The 27,119-nt window shown below is 38.0% G+C and overlaps 1 protein-coding gene across 1 annotated transcript; it reads left to right on the forward strand.

Moving 5' to 3' along the window:
* The first annotated feature begins 1,844 nt into the window (after positions 1-1,844).
* Positions 1,845-26,939, forward strand: LOC145779456 (cleavage and polyadenylation specificity factor subunit 6-like). Its single transcript, XM_082591051.1, has 10 exons — positions 1,845-1,962; positions 4,393-4,464; positions 9,243-9,344; positions 9,437-9,540; positions 9,714-9,859; positions 21,643-21,870; positions 22,270-22,379; positions 22,831-23,227; positions 23,327-23,483; positions 23,644-26,939. The coding sequence occupies exons 1-10, from the start codon at positions 1,906-1,908 to the stop codon at positions 23,840-23,842; spliced, it is 1,572 nt and encodes a 523-aa protein (XP_082447177.1). The 5' UTR covers positions 1,845-1,905; the 3' UTR covers positions 23,843-26,939.
* The last annotated feature ends 180 nt before the right edge of the window (positions 26,940-27,119 follow it).

The raw sequence follows: 27,119 nt of genomic DNA on the forward strand, positions 1-27,119 counted from the left end.
GATAAAAGAAATTTCAGTGAAATCCATCGAGAAATGGCGGAGCTACACTGATTTGATTGTACCACTAGAGGCGCTGTGCGCGATATGGTAAAAATACAAATATTGATAAAATTTGCAGTTCTAATGCTAGGAATGTGGCGAAAACTGGTAATGTATATACAATTTTTGAGGGTGTAGAATTCAAAAATGAGGTCAAATTAAGCAAAAAAGACTTGCAAATGGGTCAAAACTGGGATTTTATTTTCAAAAGTGACCCATTTCAAGCGCGTGCCCTCCGAAAAGGGGATTATGTTTTGAAAAAATAAAAATAGGAAAATGACCTTCAGGAATCAAGGAATCATGTCCAATATTCAAAATAGGTGCCCCAATGAGTTGTAAAAAACTTGTAAAAACTGTATGAAAAATTGTAAAAACTTTTCATGTTTGAATTTGATCACTAAATTACAGTATTTTGTGCTATTTCAGAGTTTTTTTCATTGCAATTTTTAAATTTAAAATTTGTCTATAAAACACATTGGGGCACCTATTTTGAATATTGGACATGATTCCTTGATTCCCGAAGGTCATTTTACTATTTTTATTTTTTTGAAACATCGTCCCCTTTTCGGAGGGCACGCGCTTGAAATGGGTCACTTTTGAAAATAAAATCCCAGTTTTGACCCATTTGCAAGTCTTTTTTGCTTAATTTGACCTCATTTTTGAATTCTACACCCTCAAAAATGGTACATTACCAGTTTTCGCCACATTCCTAGCATTAGAACTGCGAATTTTATCAATATTTGTATTTTTACCTTATCGCACACAGCGCCTCTAGTGGTACAATCAAATCAGTGTAGATTCGCCATTTCTCGATGGATTTCACTGAAATTTCTTTTATCGGATTTAGATCATTCAAGTCCACCTTATATCAAAAATTCATGAGTTTTTGAGACATTGGGTTACAAATTGCAATTTTCTTGTTGAAATATAATGATTTGACCCAAGAGTTAAACTGACTGGTAAAGCGGCGGTCGAATACCCTTGTGGCAGAATTAGTGGTGCGATACTGACGAGCCCAGCCTCATGGGCGAAACACGTGTCTTGTCAATTCTTGCTACAAATCGGCTGCCGAGAAACATATTGTTGATTGGATGGTCTGAATGGCTAGCGTGGAAGCTACACCGTTATGGTTAGCGAATCGCAACAGCTCGCTGTACTAGTGAGTGCTCAGCCTTGTGCTGATAGCCGGGAAGAACGCCCCTTTCTTCACAATCATAGAGATCGTTACAGATAAACGGAGTCAAATTGCCACAGTTTGTGGAAAAATGGTTTGACCATACAACCGATCGCTGGCAATGCACTTGCACTGCGTTGAGTAACAAAGCACTAATGAACTCCTCCGAGTTTAAGCAGACTTGCAAACAGTCATAAGATTATACCACACAGTTGTAAGGCCCAATGCCATCGAGTTAGCACATGTGCAGTCGCGCATTCCCAACAATAACGCCTGATTGCAATATATAATACCTCTTGAGTAAATTGGTTAAACAAATCAATTGGATAATCGTATCAAAACATCTGGCAAATGGCTGTCGGCTGATACTTGTTCTGATTTTGTCGATATTGATAATATTTTTTTTGCTACAGACAAGGTTGTCTATAAATCATTTAATGTAGTACCGGTATCCTTTTCGAATTCTGCTATTGTATCATGAGCCAATCCAATTAGATGTTTGTAGCTAGGTGCAACCATACTTCTTGTAATTTGTAACTTTGGAGACTTTTTCTTTAATTGGCTATTTAATAGTTGCCCACACAGAAATGCTGCTGTAATAAACAGAAGTGACTTAATATTACTGTCATAGATTTAAGAGGTTTATTTTGTGTATTGGCAATTGTAGATCTTGAACGTAAGGTGCATAAAGTATGACTGACGGTGTTGACATTGATCTTTATGCAGATGTTGATCATGAGTTTGCACAGGTACAAGTTTATTTGTATGCACTTAAGTATTATGAAATCTTCATAAATTTTGCCCATATTTGCCATGATATAAAATTATGTTTAACTGTTAAAATTGTGACATCATTTTGCTCTGACTATTATTTTAGTATTGTGACGTTTGCATAGGAAGCTGTTTCTTACAGCTTGTTAGTGTGTAAAGCAGTGATTCTCAACCGCAGATCATTGGACCGCATGTGGCCCTTAACCATTCCTTCTGCAGCCCTCATCGATACAGCAAAACAATATTATTTGTGCTAAAAGAACTCCCCAAAATGGCGAGAATACCTGGTTGTCACATAACTTATGTGCAAGTAAAGAAATGCCTTATAATGTTTCACCACACTATGGATAGCCTACAGAGCAATTAGCTGTGTTTATCAGGGGAGTTATGTCAGACTTTAACATTTGTTCGCATAAGTATGGGAAGGTAAACACAAATGCCGCTTACCCAAATGATCCTTACACAATACATTCTCTAAAAAATAAAAGCCATTGCTGGATTTAAGAAATCACAATCATTTTTTTCTGAAAAAGGCTGTCTCCGAATCGGATTATCTGAGTTGGATTCCCCGACATGGGCCATTTCGTTGTATATACAGTGGTTGCAAATGAATGTTTGCGTAATAATATTTTCTGTTTTTGTAACTTTGTTAATGGCTGCCTTGAGACCTTCAAATCAGCAGCTATTGCAATCACAGACATACTACTTTCTTGAAAACGTGTGGTAGATGGACCTTGGACCTACCTTGAATAGAAATTAAGACAATAGGCTATTGTGTGTTTTGTGCTTGCAATTTCACATGGTACATTGGTACGGTATATAAGAGTTTGATGGCTGGCTACTGGAGTGGCTAGCCTATGCATTTGTTGCATATTACATGTTTTTGTTGAAATATGGGCATTCCACTGTTCTGTTTTGTCTTTGTTTAATTGAAGGGTTTAGAACGAAAAGTGACTTAGTCACAAAATACTACCAAGGAGATATGGACATGTACAGTTTTCAATTGCATTGTAAAATCAAGATTTAAAAGATTTTTTTGTTTTTACCATATGTCAGTGTCTACGACCCCAACCTAGCTCTGATTGCACTATTAATTGATTTTTTAGTTGAACTTGTCAAAAAATATTGATAATATTCTTTTTTGGACTGATGCACTTTTCTTCAAAATTGCTGGACTTAGGCACTTTTAGACACAAATGATGGACTTAAGCACTTTTAAGTGTTCTATAGGCCTAACAGAATTTGCCATCTTTTTCTCCAGATACTACTGTAAAGTAAGCTATTTAAATATATTTGTTCAAACCTCGTACTAATATGACATTGGAATAATCTGCAAAGCATTATTTTGGGTTAGAAATATCTTGAAAAAATTAGGCTAGTAGCACATAATAACTGTTACTGGTAATTAATTGGATAAAAAACAGGTAAAGTACAGAGACTTCCCCACCTTCATTGGCAATGTACAGTAGAATAATAATTGGGTTAGGCCTACTAGACTACATAATAATAATTGGGTACACTCTCAAAACCTTCTTCCCTTCATTAGTAGTGTAGGCTAGTATAGAAGTAAAGAAGACTGGTAGATAGGCTAGGACCTTTACAGAATAAGTTATAAAAATAATAGTCCAATCTAATAGGCTACTTAATCTTAGGTTAAGTGTACTTCATTTCGTTATCTGCTGGCATCAACACTCCATCGAATAGCCTAATCATGTCCCATGAATATTGAAGTATGCACGGCTAAACTTCTTGCAAACTGGACCTGTGGACTGCTGAATTTGATTCGAAAGCAGTAGGCCTATAAATACTACCGGTATTTGAAAACTTATTTGCAAAATATCTACAATTAAAAGCTGATTAAAACACTACCGTGTTAACACTACCAATGATCCTAATCCTTCACCTACCCTACCTAAACCAGAGGCAGTGTCCCAGTCTAAATAACCGGTAACCAGCTAATGACTTTATATCCTCTAAAAATCTAAAATGGAACCCCATCAAAAAGCAAAATAAAAATCATGTCACGTGGTTAAATGACTCGACGCTATTGGTCAGAACGGACTTAGCTACTTTGAGAAGAAAAAATTACCTTTCCGCTCAAAACCTGTACTCGAAAATGATGGCTTAGCAACCTTTATACCAAAATATTTTTGTGTCTGGTGACAAAGGACAATGAAAGCATTACGTTTTTGTACTTAACTCAATTCGAGTGAAAATGTGACTTAGTCACTTTTCGTTCTAAACCCTTCAATTGGTTTTGTGATTGTTAACAATGCAATATTAGAATATGCTAGAAATTTTGAAATTTCGATGTTGGTTACAAAATGTTTCTGTGAGCTGCAACTTGATAAAAAGTTTTCCATTGAGCCTTGATGAAAAGATTCATTATTTTGTGTATATATATACAGGAAGACAGTAACTACAACGGCATGGACTTATATGATGACATGTTGCAACCTTCAAGAACAAGTATATCTCGCGTGAGTTTCTTGCGCTTTTTGAAGCATAATATTACTACAGTATTTGCAATGAATTAATTGAATTATTTTGTTCTGTGCAATTACAAAATTTTGGAGCATTTCATTTGATCTCTGGTATATACAGTAGATTACTTCAAATGTGTGATGTTTTGAGAAAAACTCAATGAAATGAAATGAATCGAAAATGTATTCTTTACATTTACCATAAAATGTTTTAAAAACACTGTAGTTTCTCTGCTTTCTGCCAAAACTTACATTTTTTGAAGTGATCCAACCATTTTGTTCTTGTTAGTGTAAATTACTTTCTTCAAATATGCTTGACTCGAAAGCTTTTCTTGTAATTTGTGCATTCTAATGGAAGGTGTAAATAATTATGGATCATCTTTAACTGTGTTTAGTTGTAAAAGACTTCAATGCAGACCTAAAGTGGTGTCAATATTGCCAATTACGTAAACTATGCAACAGCTTTTTTGTGCTATTATTTGTTGATCAATTTTCAATGCTTTGTATAAATCAGCTACACACAGCCCACCTCTGAGTCTGGATCTTACCTATATGACTTGTAATTTTTGAAATATTAAACTATGCCAGTGTTGTTCTTACTCATGCCTTAAGTTTATCTTTTCAAATTAAAAATAGATTTTTTTTAAAAGCATGGTGATCGGACATAGAACACTTTTTTTGGTTTACAACCAATAAGTGTGCATTGCTCAACAAGTCTAACAGAACTATTTGGTTGCCATTTGCCAATATAAATATATATATATATATAATATACGCTAAAATAAATATCTTTTATGGAATATTTTAACTTTGCATCAGTTCACAAGTCGCACTTTGTATTGTGTTTCAAATAATTATTTTTTCTTGGCATAATGATGGTGAATGAATGTCGCCTCACGATGTAATGTCAAATTATGATGGCCCAAAATATTGTTCACATGCCCATGAATGTTTTGGACATTTAGTCCTGAAATATTAAGTCTTATCTCATTTCATACCGATGTATGCATTTCATACTGCATTACTGCAGGAACCAGAGTATTGTCAACCAAAGCTGTGATCTAGTTTGTGATTAGTTGCTTGATGGCAATGTGTACTGTCAAGGTCTGTGATTTGGCGACATTGTGCTGAAAATTTCTGAGTTAATTGTCAGCCATTGTCAACAATGATGCATTGCTTAAGGGCAGTATTTCTGGCTCACACCATGTGGCGAATGTGATAATATTTTCAAGGTGGTTCCCCAGTACTACTGGTAGTCAAGTACAGTGATGATGTGCAGAGTTGTTATGGCATTAACTGTTCTTTTCTGAGAAGGAAATGTTCTGTCCGAAAAACATGTACCGGTATATACAAAATTTAACATGTCTTTGCTACATCCCTTTTTAGTGTTTATATTTTTGTTTGCTATGGTATTTATATTTTGTGCGCATCAAATGCTTTTATCAAGGATATGAATTTATGGGAGCAAGTCTTTTAGGCGCAGACAGTTAGGCGCCGGTCAAATAGGCGCGCACACTGTGACGTCAGGATATTTAGGTGCGGAGCACTGCGGTGCCCGTTCATTTAGGTGCTATTCCCAGTAAAGTCTACAGATGCTTGGCAAGTAGGGCAATGCTTTTCACACAAAATGTTATATTGAACAGAAAAATATGTTGTTTTATTAATGCGCATGCATTTATTTGTTGTTAGTCATAACTTCAGTGAATGAAGCTGCTTTATACTGCAATGCTTTTCACACAAAATGTTCTATTGAACAGAAAAATATGTCATGGCTTCCGTGAGTGAAGCTGCTTAAACCGGCAAGGCTTTTCACATAAAGTATTATATTGAACAGAAACATATAGGCTATTGTTTTTTTAATGCGCTTGTTCAGCATTTATTTGTTGTTAGTCCAGGTTTGCGTCGGTGAAAGCTTGATTAATAAATTATTCAAGTTTCCGAACATGAATGAGTTCACTTTTAGTTAAGTCAAATAATAACTACACCAAACATCAGTAAAAATATACCGTGGCCTATATTCAAGTTGGTGGTAGGCTTGAGTGAAGAGTAACTCAGTTTTCTGTCAAAACCCCGACTAGGTTTTGCCAAAACTGAGCTGATACAATCTGCAGGCTTTACTAGGAATAGCACCTAAATGAACGGGCGCCGCAGTGCTCCGCACCTAAATATCCTGACGCCACAGTGTGCGCGCCTATTTGACCGGCGCCTAACTGTCTGCGCCTAAAAGACGTGGACCCGAATTTATTAGGCTATGTAATGTATTTCTATCTCAACTTAGTGATTGTGACATAAACAACGATGTAATATGGTAGCTTGATTAGTTTCTAATTGTTATGCTTTGCAATTTCATGGGTATCGTTAATGCGTTATGGGTGCATCACGGCCTACTAGAACACGGCCAAATATGTTGCTATTTGAGGGAATTTCTAAGAGTCTGAATTGTTACAATTATAGCTATGACAAACCTGTCATCTTACCATTTCCAGAAGTAAAGTAAGTAAACTAAAATAAGCAATATTTGTACTTAGACATATGTTTGGCTTGTTTAACCGGAGATTAGGTATGTATGTTAAGCACAACTTATGCAATAACAATGTAAGATCTTCCAACTGCAACCTGGAGGTAGTATCGTTTGGTGTGTCGCTTTTGGTGAAATTGCATGTTGCATTTAAAATATCAAGGATTTTTTGTGAATTCTATGTTGTAAGCGGTTCATTTGATGTGCTAATTTAAATTTTAGTTTGTTTTGTTTTCTACCAAGTTTAATTTTGCAAGTAAAATGTGGCTATTGTCAAAAAATCCTGCTATACAAAAAACCTAACGACTGTATGATGAGACTACCTCCAGCATGTAGTTGGAAAATTTACATATTTTACATTATTATTGCATAAGTTGTGCTTAACATACATATCTAATCTCTGGAAAAACAAGCCAAAAATATGTCTAGATGCAAAGATTGCTCATTTTACTTACTTTTGGAAATGGGAAGATGATAGGTTTGTCATAGCTATGATTGTAACAATTCAGACTCTTAGAAATTTTCTCAAATAGCAACATATTTGGCCGTGTTCTAGTAGGCCGTGGGTGCATATTATACTATGTTGTTAGCTGTTGACATGAAGCAAAATGGTTCAGACATTTTTTCTTGGATGTGTTTTATAATTTTTAATTTCAAAGAATATATCTCTTATACTTTTTCTTTTCTCTTTATTACATGCAGTTTTGCCAATAGATTGTACTACATGCTCAACATTTTCAATGTAGAATGTCCAGAGAATATGTTACACAAAGCAATACACAAAGTATTTGTAGATCAATATATTTACAAAGTATGCTTTAACTCTACCCCTTCATTCAAGTTAATTCTTTTTAGTGTCCAATTAAATGAACCGAATAGCTATGCTGTAGTTAAAAGCAGAAGGTCATTCGTCAGTTTCATGTACTTAAAAAAAGTAGACCCTTATTTTTGTTCACAAAAATACATATTCTATTATTAGAATTTTAACTAAACATTGTGTATAATATAATACTTTTTATAGTTTTGACTTTTGGTATTTGATAAATTCACAAGATTTGTATATACAGTATGTGTTTTGTGTGTGCAAACTGCAAACAGTCAACCAGTTGTTGCATATTGCATTCATACGGAATGGCCCGATTCGGTGAGTCCGATTCGGTGAGTTCCCTATTCGGTGAGAGCCTTTTTCAGTGAGAGCCCTATTCGGTGAGTTTTTTTTTTAAATTATTGCGCGCCGTAGCCTAATTATCATTGCCGTTACAGGGGATGGGGGTTTGAGGTTAGGGGTTTGGGGTTAGGGGTTTGGGTTTGAGGTTAGGGGGTTTGGTTTTTGGGTTTGAGGTTAGGGGGTTTGGTTTTTGGGTTTGAGGTTAGAGGGTTTGGGGTTAGGGGTTTTAATTAGGCTACGGTACCCGATAATTTTCAAAAAAAAATTCAAAAAAATCACCGAATAGGGCTCTCACCGAAAAAGGCTCTCACCGAATCGGACTCACCGAATAGTAGCAGACCCGCATTCATAATATATTTGTTGTATTTTTATCGATATTGCATGTAGGGTTTTAGTTCATAGTGATTTTTGATATAAAAAATTAATTTAGAATGTTGTTCTTAGCATATTGCATATTATGTCCAACTGAAGCATCTCCATTTTTCTTTCAGGGTGTTTCATAAATTTTCAATCTAATTTTTCAACATTGTTGTCACTGGGGAAACTCTCTTTGTTTAAGTTAAAAACCTGTCACAAAGTATTGAGGTGGTAATTTGAGGACTTAGTTGTACTGTTGAGTAACAATATCATAAAGCACTTAAATTTTCTTATAGACAGATTAGTTAGTATTCTATGTTTTTAAAGAGGTTGAGTGATTTTCTCACTCTGGTGGTTGACTCGTGTATAAGTCTTTGTAAGACATCTTTTCATAACAAAACAATCACGTCTACCTTGCAGCTTGCACATGCCCAATGCCCATCTTGTTTATGAATCAAAATAACTTGCGTTCAGGCAAAACTACTTTTTTCTTGAAATTTGAATATCTCTAGAATAGCAAACTTTTGCTTTGAAAATTTTATGTACGTCGTGTTAAACAATTTTCTTCATTTAAGGGTACTTTATTCACTACTGTATAGTGTAAAATTATGGAGTAGTTTCTTATCAATACCAAATTTTAAACCAACAAAAAGAAGAGAAAAGTAGCAATCCCATTCTTCATTTGCAATATATATGATTAATACTTTACTAAGTCATTTTTCACATATTTAGCAGGCTAGTAGCAATGGACATAAAAGCTCTTCACGATCTGCGGGATTGCAATATAATTATCAAGGGAAAAAGGCATCCATATATGTCGGAAACTTGACATGGGTAAGTTTGCAGTGTGAGAAATTCTATCCATGAATGATTATTTTCATCTACAGTTTTATTTCATCTTATTAATGTGTTGTTTTTTTTTGCAGTGGACAACTGATAAAGATTTGCAAAAGGCTATTGCTGCTGTCGGAGTAACTGATGTGCTTGAGATAAAATTTTACGAAAATCGAGCCAATGGACAGTCGAAAGGGTATAGATTTTTTTCGTATATCATGTTACTCAATTTTCTTGTGAAAAATTGTTTATGTGATATCGTTTGAAATAATATAGCCAACTTTACTCACCATGATGAAATTATTTCTTTTAACCATTCATCGTCCTGGCCGAGTTCGTTAAAAAACCGATGGGACTGATTTCATTTAGGTTTGCGCTGGTCCATTTACAATCGGAATCATCCTCTCGAGTCGTCATGGAGAAGCTTCCTCATAAAGATTTGCATGGCCAGAGTCCTGTTGTCACACCTTGTAACAGGCAAAGTTTAAATCAGTTTGAACAACAATCTAAAGCTCGTAAGTACAGTACTGGTACAGTACAACAGTTCATCATTGTAATGTATATTATATCATATATCATATAGTTGTTGAACAATCACCTAATACTTAATAGATAAGCTTTGCAATTTGCATCTCTCAAATGCATTTGTTTAACCCTACGTTAGTACCCTGGGGTGTTTCAGCACCCCAGGGTAATAAATTTGTTTGCTGTTTTGAGTTGGAAGCACTTACATTCTTCTTCTTTTCAGTACCTTCCTAAATATTAGAGGTGGGAAAAATCTGAAAATTTTACAGTCCTAGGCCTTGTTCTTCTTATTTTTTCATATATAAAATGGATAGTCACACTAGGAATATAGAGAGGATACAAAGCATGTTGCAAGAATGTGACATTCTAAGTGATGCTGAAGATGATAGTGAAGGAGAATCAGCTTTTGTATCAGAAGATGAAGTTGTTTCTGATTCTGATTGCCATGAATCAGAATCTGATGACCCAGATCAACAGCCATGCCAGAAACAACCAAAGTGTGACGGATGGCTGGGAAAAGACAACAAAAAAAAGGTGGCAGAAGGAAATGCCTAATTCAGCAGTTCGTACCCGACCTCAGAATATCTTCCGCGGAAGAGTAGGACCTAAAGGATCAGCCCTAAATGCAAAGGTGCCTTTTGATTTTTGGGAACTATTTATCACTCCTGAAATGATTGAATTATTAGTTGAAAAGACCAACTTGTTTATCAGTGAAAAGAGAGAGAATTACACTCAAAAAAGTAAAGCAAGGGACACTGATACTGTAGAAATAAAATCTTTTCTTGGTCTAATACTATTAGCTGGTACCTATCATAGCAACAGAATGAACTTTGATGATTTGTGGAAAAGTGATGGCACTGGCATAGAAGTGTTTCGACTGACAATGTCACTGCACCGCTTCCGATTTTTACTGTGTTGCATGCGGTTTGATGACAAAGCTACCCGGCCTTCAAGAAGACTATTGGATAAGCTTGCCCCAATAAGAGACCTTTTTGAGATGTTTGTTGAAATTGTTTGAGGAACTATTCACCATCGGAGTTTGTGACAATTGATGAGATGCTTGTGTCCTTCAGGGGCAGATGTCCCTTCAGACAATATATCCCAAACAAACCAGCAAAGTATGGGATAAAGATACAAGCAATGGCGGATGCTAAAACTTATTATATTTGCAAAATGGAAGTTTATGTAGGAAAACAACCTGATGGACCATTCAAAGTTGAAAATTCATCTTTAGCTGTAGTTACAAGACTTATCTCGGAAATCTCAGGATCAGGCAGAAATGTTACATTTGATAATTGGTATACCACTTACCCACTAGTTGTAAGTCTACTTCAGGACCATAAATTGTCTGCTGTGGGAACACTTCGCAAAAACAAACGTGAGATCCCCGAAGAATTTTTATCAGTCAAGGACAGGGTTACATGTGACAGTATGTTTGGATTTAGAGATGACGTGCAGGGTTGAGAAAAACCCGGGTTTTTTTAAAAAAGCCCAACCCGCCCGTTTTTTTTTTTTAAAAAACCCGGATTTTTTTGGGTTTTATTGGTTTTTTTTTAAAAAGATGCAAAAAAAGGTAGATTCATGCTTATTTCACCTCAAAACTACTTTTTACGAGTGAAGTGCCTGTCACTCACAGTACATGCTTGCATAACTCAATAAAATAATGCACTAGGGCTGTTGTTGCTTGAATGTTGCATTATCCATTAGTTTCAAGATCAAGTTGGATGTTGCATCATCCACTGATTTCTATACCAAGTTGATGCTACTGTGGTAGAAATCACATTATTGCATCATTTGTTTAGATTTGAAGGCAAGGAGCATTTATGCCATCATGTTTAAATATTTTTTATCATTTATATATATATTATATATAGTAATGGATGAGCAATTGAGCGATTGCGTGGCCAATTAGGCAAATGCTCTGAAACAGCCATGCGTTAGAATCCAGAATCTGTAATTGGTAAATAGCCTCCTAAATTGCATTTCACATCATATATACAGACTACAGTAGAGTAGTACTTTCACCAATTTAACTATAAGGCCTTCTTGCATAAATGAGTTTTAGTGTAGTATACACAAAGTGACATTACTTGATTTTTGTGTACTGTGCAATATCCACTGCGTTTTCAGTTTATTCTTGGAAATTACTTCACAATCACATCCTTAAGTCCTAATTTAAAGCTTGTTGTAAGTGCCTTGTAGTGTTTTTGTAAATTTTTTTAATTTTCCAATAAAAACTGGACAAATATGATGCTCTGGGTTTTTTTATGGGTTTTTTTTGGTTTTTTTAAGTGGGTTTTATTAAAAAAACCCACCCGGGTTTTTTTGGGTCGGGTAAAATACCAACAACCCTGATGACGTGACACTAGTCTCCCACGTGCCTCAAGGTAAGAAAAAGAAAAACGTTGTACTTTTCAGTAGCATGCATCATGATAACAAAATTGATCCGGAGTCTGGTGACATGAAGAAGCCTGAAATTATATCTTTTTACAACTCGACCAAAGGAGGAGTTGATACGGTTGATCAAATGTCAGGGGAATACGACACTGCAAGAAATAGCCGGCGCTGGCCCTTAACGATTTTCTAGTCTTTGCTGAACATTTCAACCATAAATGCATACATACTTTACTGTCATAACCCTGAAAACAAGCTAAAGCGCCGCATTTTTATCAAGGGCATATGTATGCAGCTCATCGAAGATGCTCTAAAGAGAAGATTGCAGAACATTCATCTACACAGGGATCTCAGAAGCAAGGCCTATGAGAGAGGGGCACGGAGGGTACGGCGTACCCTTGAGGGCTCAAGCCTGTGTTAATTGGGGGGCCCGAAATTCTGATTTTATAGTTTACGCGCAAAAGTGTTTGGTTAAAACCATCCTAAACGACTAAATTCAAGCATAAAAATTGTTATTCTTTCGCCCTGGAGACCCGTAATGTAGCAAAAGGGCCCGGAAAGGTAAATGAGTGCATTGCGAGCACATTAGGGGCCCAAAGTGGTGATTCAGTGCTTTACGTGCAAAAATGTTTTGTTTGAAGCACCCTAAATTAAATCATCTTCTTCTTCTTGCTTATGAGGCAGCAGTTCAGGCAACATCTCCTAATTGTTGTAACCAGAGTAATGTCTTCATATCAGGGTCTATGAGGTCCACATGTTCTGCATTCATAGTTAGCAAAAGCAGGTTTGAGATAAAACCGGGCAAAAAGCACGGGTGTTTTTGGGAGGTTTTGTGTTTTTTAAAAACCATTTGAAAAAGGTAGTTTCACGCTTGTTTCGCTTCAAAATGAATTTAGGAGTTGGAGCAGGAGCAGAGCTGCAGTAAAAAAAAAGTGACTTTGTTTACGTCTATTAGGCATTTGGCAGGCCCGTAGCCAGGGAGATTCTCAGGGTTCCCGAGAACCCCCCTGTGAGCCGAAAAGGTCCACATTTTGGAGAAGGTGTAGAGTACATACGATCACAGGATCTACCTATGATCAGCTGAAACCTTCCAGATAGTTCTGAATAATCATGTTAATATATTGTTGCTTGTTTAGAACAGGGGTCCGCAAATACTTGTTGGCTCGACCCAAAAGACAATCGTTCGAAATCTTCGCGGCCCAAACGTTTCAGAAGCATATAATTTTGCGCAAAATTTTTTGCAATTTACTATCAATTTCAATACGGTCGTCCCCGCTTATTAAGCCCACATCGGGACCGGACAATTTTGGGCTAATTGAGCGGGGTGGGGGGGGTTTCTACACTCCTATACTTTCAGTAATTCAGGAATGGACCAAATTGGGCTTAATAAGCGAATGGACCTACTAACTGTGGTCGTCGCCGTGTAAGCCTCTGGAGCCAAGGATCTATCCTTTCACCACTCCAGATTCACGATGTTCCAGGACTACACTGGAAGGCTACTAGAGAGCAGCCAGTCTTTCGTTTCATCATCCAAGATGCGCAGACCTTCCACTCCGTTCTACAGTCATTGATGATGTGGTCTGCGGTCTGTTCCTCGGCACCACATTCACAGGAGGAGGAAGAGGCCATTCACCATTGGTGCATAGTTGAGCGGAAAAGTGAGACGCCCGTACGAAGACTGTTGAGGCGCACCCATACCTGTCTTTGTAGTGTCAGGTCTATGGAGCATGTGTCGGCATAGGAAATGAACGAATGGAGTCTGGTAATAGGCTACTTGACTTTCGTTCAGAATTCAATAGATGGTCTGCCCAAGTAGCCGCAGAAATGTTTTGTTCATCAGCTTCGTTGATCAGAAGTTGAGCGGCTAGCACGGATGGGTGTCTTGATTTCAGTCAGAGAGCAGAGATCTTGTGGTGGAGAAGATGGTTAGGCTCCGGTGCCCGTTGACTGAAAGACAGAGTGGCTTCTTCACGACGAAGCTCAGCGGGTTGGATACCAACGAGAATGGGGAGATTGTCCTAATGGTGTGGGACGCAGGCATCCGGTCACTGTGCGCAAGGCGCTGTTTATGGCTGTGTCGATGTTGTGTCAGTGAGCACTGCAGCTACAAGCAGGTGCCCAGTACTCTGATGAAGAGTAGACAAGGGCTAAGGCTGCTATACGCAGTGTCAGCTCTCACCCCCCAGCTAGAGCCTGCCAGGCGATTGAGTAGCGCAGCGCCGGATGTCAGTTTCTTGCACAGTGACATCAAATGGTGGTGGTATGTGAGCGATCTGTCTAGTGACACCCTATAAGATATTTTGGTTCGCGGCAGAAGGACGGAGGTTTTTCATTGTTCTGAACCTGGGTTTTTTTTTTCGCTGAGACTTTTCGGTCATTTGTCCGAAATGACTTGAAAAAATTCGGTCATTGTTTATTTATTTTGGTCATTTTTTCTGATGAATATACTTCCTTTCAAGTAGCTGATACAAAAAAAAATTGCACTTCCTGACTAGCTACAACATTAAGTTTCGCTGAGAAACGTTGTCGTGTTTTATCTGAGAAAAGTTAGAACAGACAAACGTTTCTTCAACGTTCATCAGCGAAACTCAACCTTGCAACACCCGGCTGCAGACATCTTTTATTGCACACTAACACACGTTCAAAAATAACGCAAAAAAAAAACAAACAAACAACAGAACAAACAAAAAACGGAAAGGAATAAAAACAAGTAAGAATGACCAAATAAAAAAACACGTTACGCTCTAATGGTTCGCAATTACAAAGTGAATTAACTCCTCAACAATTTCACCGCTCACGTTGTAGCGTGCTGGCTTCGCGTTACTGTGCCAGTGCGCGTATGCCACGTCATAATTGAATGTTTTATATGATGCAGCATTTAACCTCAAACACATAAGTTTACTGGTATCTGCAGTTGAACAACGCAAGCGATTTCTTGTTGGAGTTCGCATCCGAGAAAGCAAACTGAATCCACGTTGTACGGTTGCGTTCTAATAGCTGCCAAACTTGGCCAATCTATGCCACGCTTCGTAGCTATTGTTAAAACTTTCCGCCAATTGTCACCTGGTTCGCAATCAATAATGTTAACAATTCAAGCATAGACAGTGTGTATTGTGATTTATCGGGTGCTTTGACTGCTTTCTAATCCTTTGTGATTATAAGTGGCAAAGTAGGCTACTTTATTCACAAGACCGCTTGCGTAAAATTTTCTCGGAACTTCATGGCGGACAAATGCGGCCGACGAAAGTGCGAGACCTAGCGGACAAAGTCAGTTTTTGTAGGTTAATTGCGGCCATGTTCGCGATGGCCGCCTTCAGTGTCGAGGCCGGAGTTGGAAGCTGTTTTAATTCGTATTCAGGTTAAGAAATTACGAAATCGTTTTACTGAAAAATAACATCTTCTCTTTTTTCAATTGTGACAGGGTTTGAGGCTTCCCTTGCTTCCATTGAGGATACGTCCCTGAGGCTACTCAATACTTAACGAAAACGAAAAAATTCCAGCTAAATTGAAATGATTTCCCACCTGCTCATTAAAAAGTTACAAACAGTTATATTTTTGTAGGGCTTTTTGCGTCTACTCAATGGAGTACGACGTTGCAAAAACCATCACACAAAATCATTATCTATCGATGTGGAGTCAAACATTTCACAGAGGTTATCACCAGCTCCAAAGTTAACAACATTATGCGACATGCTGGGATAATTTCCCGACTGACAGATCAAGTTTTTCCACGACTCGAAGGAAAGATTTGAAAACACAGTGGCATTTCTAGGAAGTTGAAGTGTTTGAGCGTGTTATTTTCATGTTTGCGTTTATCACAAGCAATGAGACATTGGATCAACGTACAAAGGGATACTTCGTTGTTTATCGAGGTCTGGTCAATAACATTTCGAAAGGGTTGACCACCAGCTCAACAATTGATAATATATGCAACATGCTGAGAAAATGTCTCGATTGACAGAACAGACCGATCAATCTCTACCAAGCGGTTTGACCTTTCCAAGGCAACGCAACATTGCGTCACACTTGAAATCACCACGTCAGTCACGTTTGGGAAATGTTACTTCTGTATTTACGTTATCACATACAATAAGACATTGGATCAACGTTCAAACACTAAGCCTACGTCTTGTATTTCCGATTGACAAAAAAATCGTAGAGTGGCGCAAGAAGCTTCTTTGCAATCACTGAAATCGATTTGCGTGCGTACATATTTTTTCTGACATTTTGACCGAATTGACTATATATATATTTTTTCGCACATTTTGACCGAATTGACTATATTTTTTTCGGACATTTTGCTAAAAAATCGGTCAATGACCGATAAATGTCTGAACATGTAGTTCACGATCAGCTTCCCGATGTTTTAGGTGGAAAGACGAAGCTCAGTGCGTCAAAGAGTATAATATGATTGTATTTATTTTTGACATACAAGTTATATTTATAGTAAGTTTAAACCCTTTTGCGACCCACTGTAGATGGTCTCGCTATCCAAATTTGGGTCGCAACCCACAATTTGCGGATTCCTGGTGTAGAACCTCCCATATCGTAGACAATTTAGGCTAAAAGAGAATAGCAGAAATTATTATAGCCTATTGCAAAATGTGCAGTAGCTTACATGACCTTGAAAGGGCATACGCACCCTCTGCCCCCCGCTTCCGGCGCCCCTGTAGATATGCTATTGTTAATGTGAAAATTGTTTGTTGCCTATTTATTTATTTCGTTTTTGTAATGTTGACAATTTGAAGTTTGTTTTGTTTGTTGGTCTATATAGTATATATTATGTACTGCCACTTCCTATGTTTTGATTGCTTGCTTGGGGACACGCAAAGAAGAAAGTGTTATCAAAAGGTCCATATTTTGAATTTGGGAACCCCCCCTTGAAAATATCTGGCTACAGGCCTGCATTTGGTGAATTAAAAGTTAATGAAGAAAGGTTATTGGTCAGATGATTAATTTGATTATGTGTTAACAAGATGTTATGTTTGAGCCTTGGTAGAGAGCTTAACTTGTAGATACCAGATACATTTTACACTCAGTAACATTAACGGATTTAACATGTTTTATTAAACACACAAAAAAAACTACTAAATCGGACGTTTTCGACACCACATGGTGTCCTCATGAGGAATAATTACAGGCTACATCTAAGAGAAATAAATAAATTAATTTAAAATTTTACATGAAAGCTGTACAAGCGACACCTCTTAACACTGGACTCCCACTCGGCAAAAAATCATAAAATTTTGCTTGATTTGGAAAAAATCATAAAATAGCATAAAATTTAGACGCAATCATAAAAAATCATAAAATTTAGTTGATGGAAAACTGAGCATGTAAAAATCAAAAATTTTGTAATAGTGTGATGTGTAATAGTTGTGAAGTTCTAATCATGATGACACCATAAAATACCGATTGTGATGGCCGTCTGTGGAATGCGCTGATTTAGGATAACATGTGGTTGCGTAATCAAGTCCAGCGTTGCCTGTGGAGCTGGAATTAGATAAGGAGCGTAACGTATACTATATACTCGGGTATAGGTCGATGGCAAAAAACTCCTAACTTCATATTTATGACAAAAACTCAGTAAGCGAATGAACATTCAGCGCTGGTAGACATTGAATCAATATTAAAAATATGCTAATGTCCGCCAGCGCCAGCAATTGATTATCTCGGACGAAAAAGCATATCCAGTTGTGCGAAGAAGAAACTGTAACTTCTGACGTGAGCGGTTGAACTCAAACAAAACTAGGCCAGCAAAATGTGCTATCATGGCGTTCTTGAAGCAAAGATACTCGCAATGTGTGAGAATTAATTTGAATTATTTATTGTTCCCTGCATCCTGTTCATACAGCTTTTCGTAAAGGAATATTAAAGCTTTCATTTGATGTGGATGGGTTTTTCCATGAAGTGCATTTCTTTTTCAAACTTTCAAGTGCACGTCGTGAAGATTATGTATCATTGGAAGGGGTAACTAAAGTTACAGCTCAATATGCCATGCAACATGTTCAGACTCGATGGCTCTCCATGAAATATGTTGCTGTCAGAATTGTTGAGCAATGGCCAAATCTAAAACATTACTTCCTGCAGTTTTTGCCTAAGCAAAAAAACTTCAAGTCAAACATTGCATCCACCCTGAGATACAAAAGGATTTCAGAAGCATTAAAGGATCCATTGACTGAAGCTTATATTTCATTTGTATCGTTTACTTCTGGTGACTTTGACCGGTTTTTAGTCCTATTCCAATGTGAAGAGCCACTGATTCACGTTCTTTACTCAGCAATGTGCTATCTGATCACGGCTTTGCTTAGTAAATTCATCAAAAAAAAAAAAGCATATCATCCACAGAGTCAGAAAATCTTTTGCTTGATGTCTCAAACAAAGAACTTCACAAGCCGTTGAACTTGATTGATGCTGGAACACGAGCAAAAGTTTTACTCAGTGATGTTGCAGTCCTTACTGAAGCTGACAAGAAGAAATTTAAATCTGAGTGTATAAACTTTTTTGTGGTTGCTACAAGTTATCTTTTACATCATTTGCCATTACATTCATCTGTTATCAAGCAGGCACAATTTTTGCACCCAGAAAAAAGAAATGATGTTGGAGCTACAACTTCTATCGCCAATCTAACTTGGACAGTCTCCAATTGCCTTGAAAAGTGCCTTGCAAATGCTTTTGCAATTGATGTATCTGTTTCAAGAGAAGAGCTTTGTGATAAGGTAAGACTGCAGTGGTTACGGTATCAATCTGAGGACATTCCAGATGAGTTTTACAAGAAGACTGATCTTGAAAGTAGCAAGAACACCAATTCTCAATCTTCTTACTGGACTCAAGCGCTAATCAAATGTGGTTTGACACCCCTACCAAAAGTGTCTTCCTACAAGAGAATTGATTATTATTGGACAAAAATTGGAGGCCTGTTAGATGATGCTGGGATAAAAAATATGCGCAACTGTTTAGTCTGGCAAAGTGTGTTCTAACATTAAGTCACGGTAATGCCAGTCCTGAAAGAGGTTTCTCCATTAATAAACTTTTGATTGATTCACATGGTTGTACTCTTAAAGAAAACACAATTGTTGCGCTGAGAATGGTGAAAGATGAACTAAATCGGTATGATGACGAGGTAAACTTTCCCATTAACAAAACACTAGTTTCAGAAGTGAAGGGTGCTCGTGCAAAGTATGTAGCTGACCTTGAGCAGCAAAGAGCTCTGAAAGAAAAATTGAGAAAAGAGAAAGAAAGTGCTCAGGCTACTGTTGAAGCCAACAATATGGCAGAAAAACAAAAGAGAATCGAAACAATTGAAGATGAAATTCGAAGAACTGAAGAAAGCATTAAAGCTGCTGATGACATTATTGGAGATGGGCATGCAAAGCTTCAGGAGGCATTGTCAAACAAAGCGTTGGATCGGAAAGTTCTTCAAGCAGCTGAAGCAAGCATTGACATCGGCCGTGATCGCAAAAGAAAATGTGAGAAATTACTTGCTAGGCTCCAAACTGAAATTAAAAAGAAAAGATCGTAAAAGTGAATTCTTTACCAATTAACTTTGTCTCAACAACTTAAGGTGACTTTGAAATTGAACAAACTTGCCATTTTCAGTCTTATTTCTTTCATTTCTATTTTGTTCGTGAAATGTTTCAACTGCCTTGCTGTGAGTGTGAAGTAGCCCAAATTGTGCTGACTTGCAATCAGTATCTCTCTCTCTCTCACTTGCTTGCATTTTCTTGATTCACTGTGGTTGTTTGATTTACTTGATTTTTTTAGGTTTTTTGTACTTAATTATATTTCGATTCTGGCTGATTTATTATTTGGATTTTATGGTACAGTTTCATCCGATTGAAGATGTCTGAAAATTTTGTTTACATCCTATCATTTTCCAATTCAGTGTTGTGAAGAGGCTGCTCTAACTTATACTGTGAATGGCCGCTATAGTTTTCCAAAGGGTCACTTTGGCCGCTAGTCGAGTAAGTCCTAGGCCTATATTATGTTTTTTACTTCTACACAAAAGCTGTATGACTACACAAAAGCTTTGACGGGATGACTTGCATTGACTGTTTTTTCCGTAATCGCTTCTTATGCTTAAAATGTAGGCTAATAAGAAAAACTTTAAAAAAATTAAATATAACAAAACATCGAGCTCTGATGTAAAATCATAAAAAAAGCATAAAATTTTGATGAAAAATCATAAAAAAAATCATAAAATAGCCCAAAAAAATCATAAAATTTTTGGCTTTTTTGGCATAAAATCATAAAAAAAAAGGAAAACCTTGAGTGGGACCCCTGTTAACAGCACCATCAACAGCAATACTGACACACGAATTCAATGCCGGATACACAAATTGGCGAGGGACAGATTACATGATATGCACAACACAAATCACTAAACAATAGTTTTATTGCAGCCTGATAGCCTACTATTATTGCGCATAGATGTCCAATTGTGCAGTAAAATGTTGTGTGGTGTGCAATACGCCTAAGCAAACATCACGTGTTTTGCCCAAGACAAAAGAGGCCCGGAGTGACTCTTTGTACCCCTAGTGAAAATTTCTCTCAGAGGCCCTGCAGTCAGAAGGGGAATTAGAAGAATGTTGCCAGAGACAGTAGAATCCGTAACACCTTCACAGACACCGACATCATCGGGATGTGCAAAGAGATGTGCATTATGTGTGAGGTCACGAGACCGTAAAGTAAAAACAGTGTGTACCAATTGTGGCAAACACGTGTGCAGTGACCACAGTAAGTTGTTTGTGCTTTGCGTTACCTGCCAAGATTCTGCATCAAATGCTGATGGATCAGAGTAATGACTATTTGGATATGGGGACAGAAAAAACCGTCCTTTTCAAGTTTGAGTTACCTTTCATGGTGTCTTGCTGTGTACCTTTTTTCATTAAATAAATGTTGGAGACCAATATGTTCATGTTGTTTGTAATAAACACTAATTTTTGTGATGGGGTGTTGAAACACCCCGAAGTACTAACGGTGTTTCTACATCCCAGGGTACTAACGTAGGGTTAAGATCAATGATTTAAATTATAAGCTCTACCAAGAATCGATGTCATAGTGCTGCCACGTCACACTGAAGTTCTTCCACTTATAAAAGTTGACCTTTCGGGCTTTATGTTAAGTTGTTTTTACATTTTATTTGCTAAAGCTTTAACCGTTGCTGCATACATGACACACCGTGCAGTATATGATTTTGTTGCGCGTGATTAAACTATTATATTTTTATCGCATAAAGTTGCCACAGTGTTAACATTTTTGAGTGGAAGAGTTCTGTCAAAACAAAAACAAGGATAGCACAGTGTTGGAAGGGAATAATCAGACTGCATGTACAAATATTGTCTGTAATCCAGTAAATTATTGCTCCCATTTGTTTCAGAATCCGGTGGATCTGCTCCTCCTCCTCCTAAGGCTCCAAGTCCTGCCCCTGCAGCTCCAGCCTTATCCGCTCCTCAGTTTTCGAAACCTCCACCAACGCTTCCTGCTGCTACTGGCACTACTCAAGTTGCAGTATCATGGCCAGCATCATCCGCTCCAACTGCTGTCCATGCATCAATTTTATCTCAACCTCCGCCTCGTGGTCCCCCGCTTCCGTTCCTACCTCCAGGTAACTTCACTCTTCAAGTAATTGATCTGATGAATAAATGAACAACTTCTAAACTATAAGCCAAAAGTTTGCAAATCAACCGTCCAAGCGAAAAACTGTACTCTCCATTCGATTGTTGGCCATTCCATCCCACTGAGAAAACGTACCTGTGTTTATTGTTTAAACGGGTGTTTTGAATAGAATTTTTCCAATGTTATATAAACAGCTTAAGAACAATTCATTTTTTATACCTTCAATCCTTCATGGTACCAAACGTGTTTGAAAAAAATGCGTTTCGATCACCATTTTTATGTGCGTAATCTCTCTTTGCAAAACACGTATTTCGATTCAGGTTTCTTTAGTTGTGCTAGTTTTTATATTGAAATTAAAATTATAAAAAAATTGAAATTTCTCGATTAGGAACTCTTGTAAGGATTCCACCTCCTATTGGCATTCCTCCACCTCGAGCTGCGATGGCTGTTCCTCCTCCTGGAGTGCCTCCACATGGAATACCGCCTCTTCGTACTTTGGTAAATTTTGTTTGCGTAGTTTAGTATTCTATATTTCTTTTTGCTATACAGCTGATAGCCTGAAACTATTCGAAATTTTGTTGTGTAGTATATAATTTTAAATAAAATTGATCTTTCGCATAACACTGATAGCAGTTTAATATTTTATCATAAATTTGTTACTCAATGTGTTAGTTCGGTGCACGTCTGAATTTGACCTGGCTAAGTGTTTTAATAACCATTGAGGACTTCGAACGCTCCACCGTAAGTCGGAAAATTTTGGTTTATTGGTTTGGTTCTATGCACTGAGGAGAAATTGTAACACTATATTTTTTCAGTGCTAACGTAGAATAACAGCAGCAATAACAAACTAGTGCTTAACAAAATTTCCTCTTCGTGAACACAGCCGAAAACATGTTATACTAATCTGTGTTCAACATGCTTGCTTCTTTACCGTCCTTTGATTTCTCAGGTTCCGCCCCCTGGTATCCCACCTCCGTCAGTTCTAAGATCGGGTCCACCTCCTCGTTTGCCACCAAATTTATCTCTCCAACCTCCACCACGGATTGTAATTCCTCCTCCATCAAGTTTAGCCAGCGCTCGTCTACCGCCTCCAATCGGAATACCTCCACCCAGCGTTTTACCCCAAATGGCTGCAGTTGCTGCTTCCGTTCCGACCAACGTCAGCGGTCCCCCTCCTCCACTGCCAGTGCCACCCCCGGCGGAAGCTGTGCGCCAGGAATCATATCGACGAGATGTCAGGTCTCAATCTCCATCTTTGACTGAGCCAGAGATTGAAGAAATTATGGTACGCAACAGAGCTGTGTCCAGCAGCGCCATCTCAAGGGCGGTGTCTGATGCTAGTTCAGGTAAGTCTTTGAGCTGCCGATCTTTGCGCAGCCAACTAAAAGCTGGGCATTTCAACTTATGTATAAAATTTGACTGAAGACTGGTGTTTTTTAATTTAGGTGAATATGGCAGCGCGATTGAAACGCTAGTGACGGCGGTTTCATTGATAAAACAATCAAAGGTGGCTGGTGATGAACGTGCGAAAGTTTTGATTGGTTCATTGCAAGATTGTTTGCACGGCATCGAAGAGAAGTCTTTTGGCTCTGGTGGATCTGGGTAAGTCCATTATTCCAATGACCAAAGTTTCATCCTAACGCTTTTGCATGTGCAAACACAATCGAACTTGGATACGAAATCTGTTAAATGTGCGGTTGCCATGCAGTCAAAACTTTTTGATTTGCTTTTCTGCAAAGTCATCCAAAAAACTCCTTTTCAGACGAAAACGTGATCGATCACGTGACCGAGAAGAGAGGCCACGTCATCGTGAGTCCAAGTCGCGTAGACGGGATCGAGATAGAGACCGATCGAGAAGTCGTGATCGTTACGATGATCGTGAGTATCGTGATCGGAGCCGGGATCGGGACAGCGGCGGAAGTTATTCGAGGCATTCCGATCGTGACCGTCACCGTCGCTAAGTCCAACGAGACGTTGAAGCAAAATCGTGTGTTTTTCTGCAAAAATGCTTGGGTTGGTGTAATGTGTTTTATTATTGCCAGTCTTACTGTTGGATGACTTTTCTTCCATGCAAACAAGTTGTTCTATATGTAGAGAAGTTACGTTTGCTGGCTCCGATAACCACAATACCAGTAGCGAAAATGCCGAGAAAGACTGAGGTTTGGATGCACGAACAGTAGATCATTCACCGATTGAACAACTTTCGCCGACTACCTTTTTTGCTTTGCATCAACTGTATTCCGCAACTTGACTTGAATCGCCGATCTACGGACTTATCTTCGTTTGAGCTACAGTAGCTTCTGGGCTGGTGAATTTAGTCTTTTAACCACCCCAAGTTTACGGTGTTTCCAGACTACGCTGGAAGGCTACCAGAGAGCAGCAACTCTTTCTCTTTCATCACCTCTTTCATCACCCAAGACATGCAGAGTTGCAGACCTTTCATTCGCTAGTTTGGTTAAAGATGGTACAACCGTTGATAATGTGGTGTGCGGTCTGTTTCTCAGCACCACATCCACATTCACAAGAAGAGGAAGATACCATTTCCCATTGGTGCATGGTTGAACAGAAAAGCGCGACGTCGTACGAAGGTGGTTGAGACGCACCCACACATTCCTCTGTAGGGCGGGGATGAACGAACAGAGTCTGACTTTCATTTATGGTTCACTTATTAACCGAGGAGATTTTTTTTCAAGTTTATTAAGGAGAAGTTGAGCTGTTAGCACAGATGGCTATCTTGATTTCAGTCGGGGGTGCTCGTTTGAAGGAGCAGAAACTTTGAAGTGAAGGTGGTTTGGCTTCAACACTCATCGAGACACAATGGCTTCACGACAAAGCTCAACGGATTTTACCCACCAAAAATAAGGAAATCGTCCAATGGTGTGGATGCAGGCCATAGGTCACTGTGTACTGTGTAGGCATTATTGATAGCAGTGTCGATGTTGTGGCAGTGAGCAATGCTCACTAAGCAGGTGCACAGCACTGTGCTGAAGAGCAGAGGGGGCTCCTGTGTGTCCACCGATAAACTTGGAGCAAACTGATTTTCGATTACCTGGTCAGACGTCAGCTTTATCGGCCACATAATGATCCACTGTTGGTGCATCCAGCCCTGACTGTTTTTGTTGCAGTTGCCAGACAGTGAGTTAACCTATCTTCCAATCATATATTTTTAACTCGAATGGTTGTAAACATATCATTCATCGTCAAGTACAATATTTCTGTCAAAATATTTCAGAATGTTAAAAAAAAAACTTAGCGTGTTGTGTTAATGTTTTCTGGACAAACATTTTAAATAGGCTACTTTTCTATTCCTAGTTGGTAACGATAGCCTCAGAAACATTGGTTTCATAAAGAAAGCAAACTTTTCAAAGGTCTGTCTAATACCGTACTGGTTGGTTTCTTGTTGAATGCAATCATATAAAATACACTGGCAGTAGGGGAGACCCATGAGAGTTGAGCCGATTTTTCTACTTTGGTAAATATCTATCGAAATTTTTAGGTTACACAAATAATTTGTTTGATAAACTAAAGGGTAACCATTCACCTTCATACATAAAAAAGGAAATTAATCTAACATTATTGCATATATGTGTATTTTGTCGATGAAATAAAAAAGTCAGTTGGCTCAACTCTCCCGTGGATGAAGGAGAGTTGATCATAGTCTCAAGGTGAGTTGAGCCATTGCCTAACAAAACCATATAAACACAAAAGATCTAATACAAAATAAATTATCCAATATTATTCAGTAGGCCTACACAGTGTTACAATGTCACTTGTTAGATTTATTTTTTTCACTATTCAATTCAAAATGGTGGTGTTGCGGTAACATTAGGGAACGTTCAAATATTACGTAACGCTTTTTTTCCGAATTTTTGACCCCCCCCTCCCCCATGTAACGCCAACGTAACGCTTTTTTCAATCCCCCCCTCCCCCATGTAACGCTTTTTCACTACAAATTCAGCACAAAAAACTACCATTCCGTACTCGAAAGCGTTACGTAACGTTTTGCTTGAACCCCCTCCCCCCCCGTTGTGACGCTAACGTAACGCTTTGCATAACCCCCCCCCTCCCCCTCGAAGGCGTTACGTAATATTTGAACGTCCCCTTATCTGCCATCAATGACGGGCCCCAATAATTTTTTGGTCTAAAAAGTAGTTTAACCCATTTCAAATTGCAACCGAAGCGCTTTTCCAGCCGTTTGTGGTCACTCCAAGCGATAGGCTAGTGTAGAAGAGGAAGTGCCCCTTTGGAAATTGTTTGACAGCAAAATAATTGAATCAATAATAATAATAAATACTGTTGTCATTAATATCCAATTATCATGACGTCACACACGTTTCAAAAGAAAAATGTTGAGTTTACAATTGCCCTCTGGCCCCCTGCTGTGAGCAAGTCTTTTGATCATTTACGTTATTCTGGTCAATTGCAAGCTTTTAATAAATCTAATAAGAAAAAACTGATTTTGATAATAAGTAAACCAATAGTATTGAGGAGAGTTGAGCCATTGCCTACCTAAACTATGTAAAAGCCATGGCTCAACTCTCCTAGACACCAATGGCTCAACTCTTCTTATGTCACCTTGTTCGGTAAAACTTGAGAGTTTTATTAAAACAGCGCTGCAGAGTTGATAATACTTATCATGATAAAAAGGCATCACATTGACAATATATTACACATCTTACAAGGAAACTATCTGCCACTACTTTGTGGCTATAAGATGAAAGACTTGTAACTCAGCAATCCACCTTTAGATTTGATTTTCACATTGTAAACTTACTACTTCAACAAGCTATATTAAATAGCCTATAACTACAAAATTGATTGAGTCAAAATGGCAGTAATGTTGCATATGTCACGCAGAGCAACCCAAATATTAGATTTCAATACTATAAATTGCATTTTTTAGGGGTGGATCAACCCTCCTTGCGGCTCAACTCTCCCGGGTCTCCCCTATCGATAATTCAAATAAACTTTTCTAATACCGTACTGGTTGGTTTCTTTTTTAATGCAATCATATAAAATACACTGGCAGTAGCGATAATTCAAATAAACTTTTCGTTTATCAGCATTACGGTGTTTCGTATTTTTGGCATGTAAAAAGCCAGCAGTTATGTAGTTTTTTTTTGTCGTAGGCCTATCCAGGCTTACACCCGGTGGTTGAAGATTTAGATTAAGTGGACGGGAAGGCAAGGAAGCCAATCTTCGTGTCCACCTTCAAGCATGCCTTTAAGTGTCCTGCCA

This window comes from Aplidium turbinatum, chromosome 11 (assembly GCF_918807975.1).
Source record: "Aplidium turbinatum chromosome 11, kaAplTurb1.1, whole genome shotgun sequence".
NCBI classification, from domain to species: domain Eukaryota; kingdom Metazoa; phylum Chordata; class Ascidiacea; order Aplousobranchia; family Polyclinidae; genus Aplidium; species Aplidium turbinatum.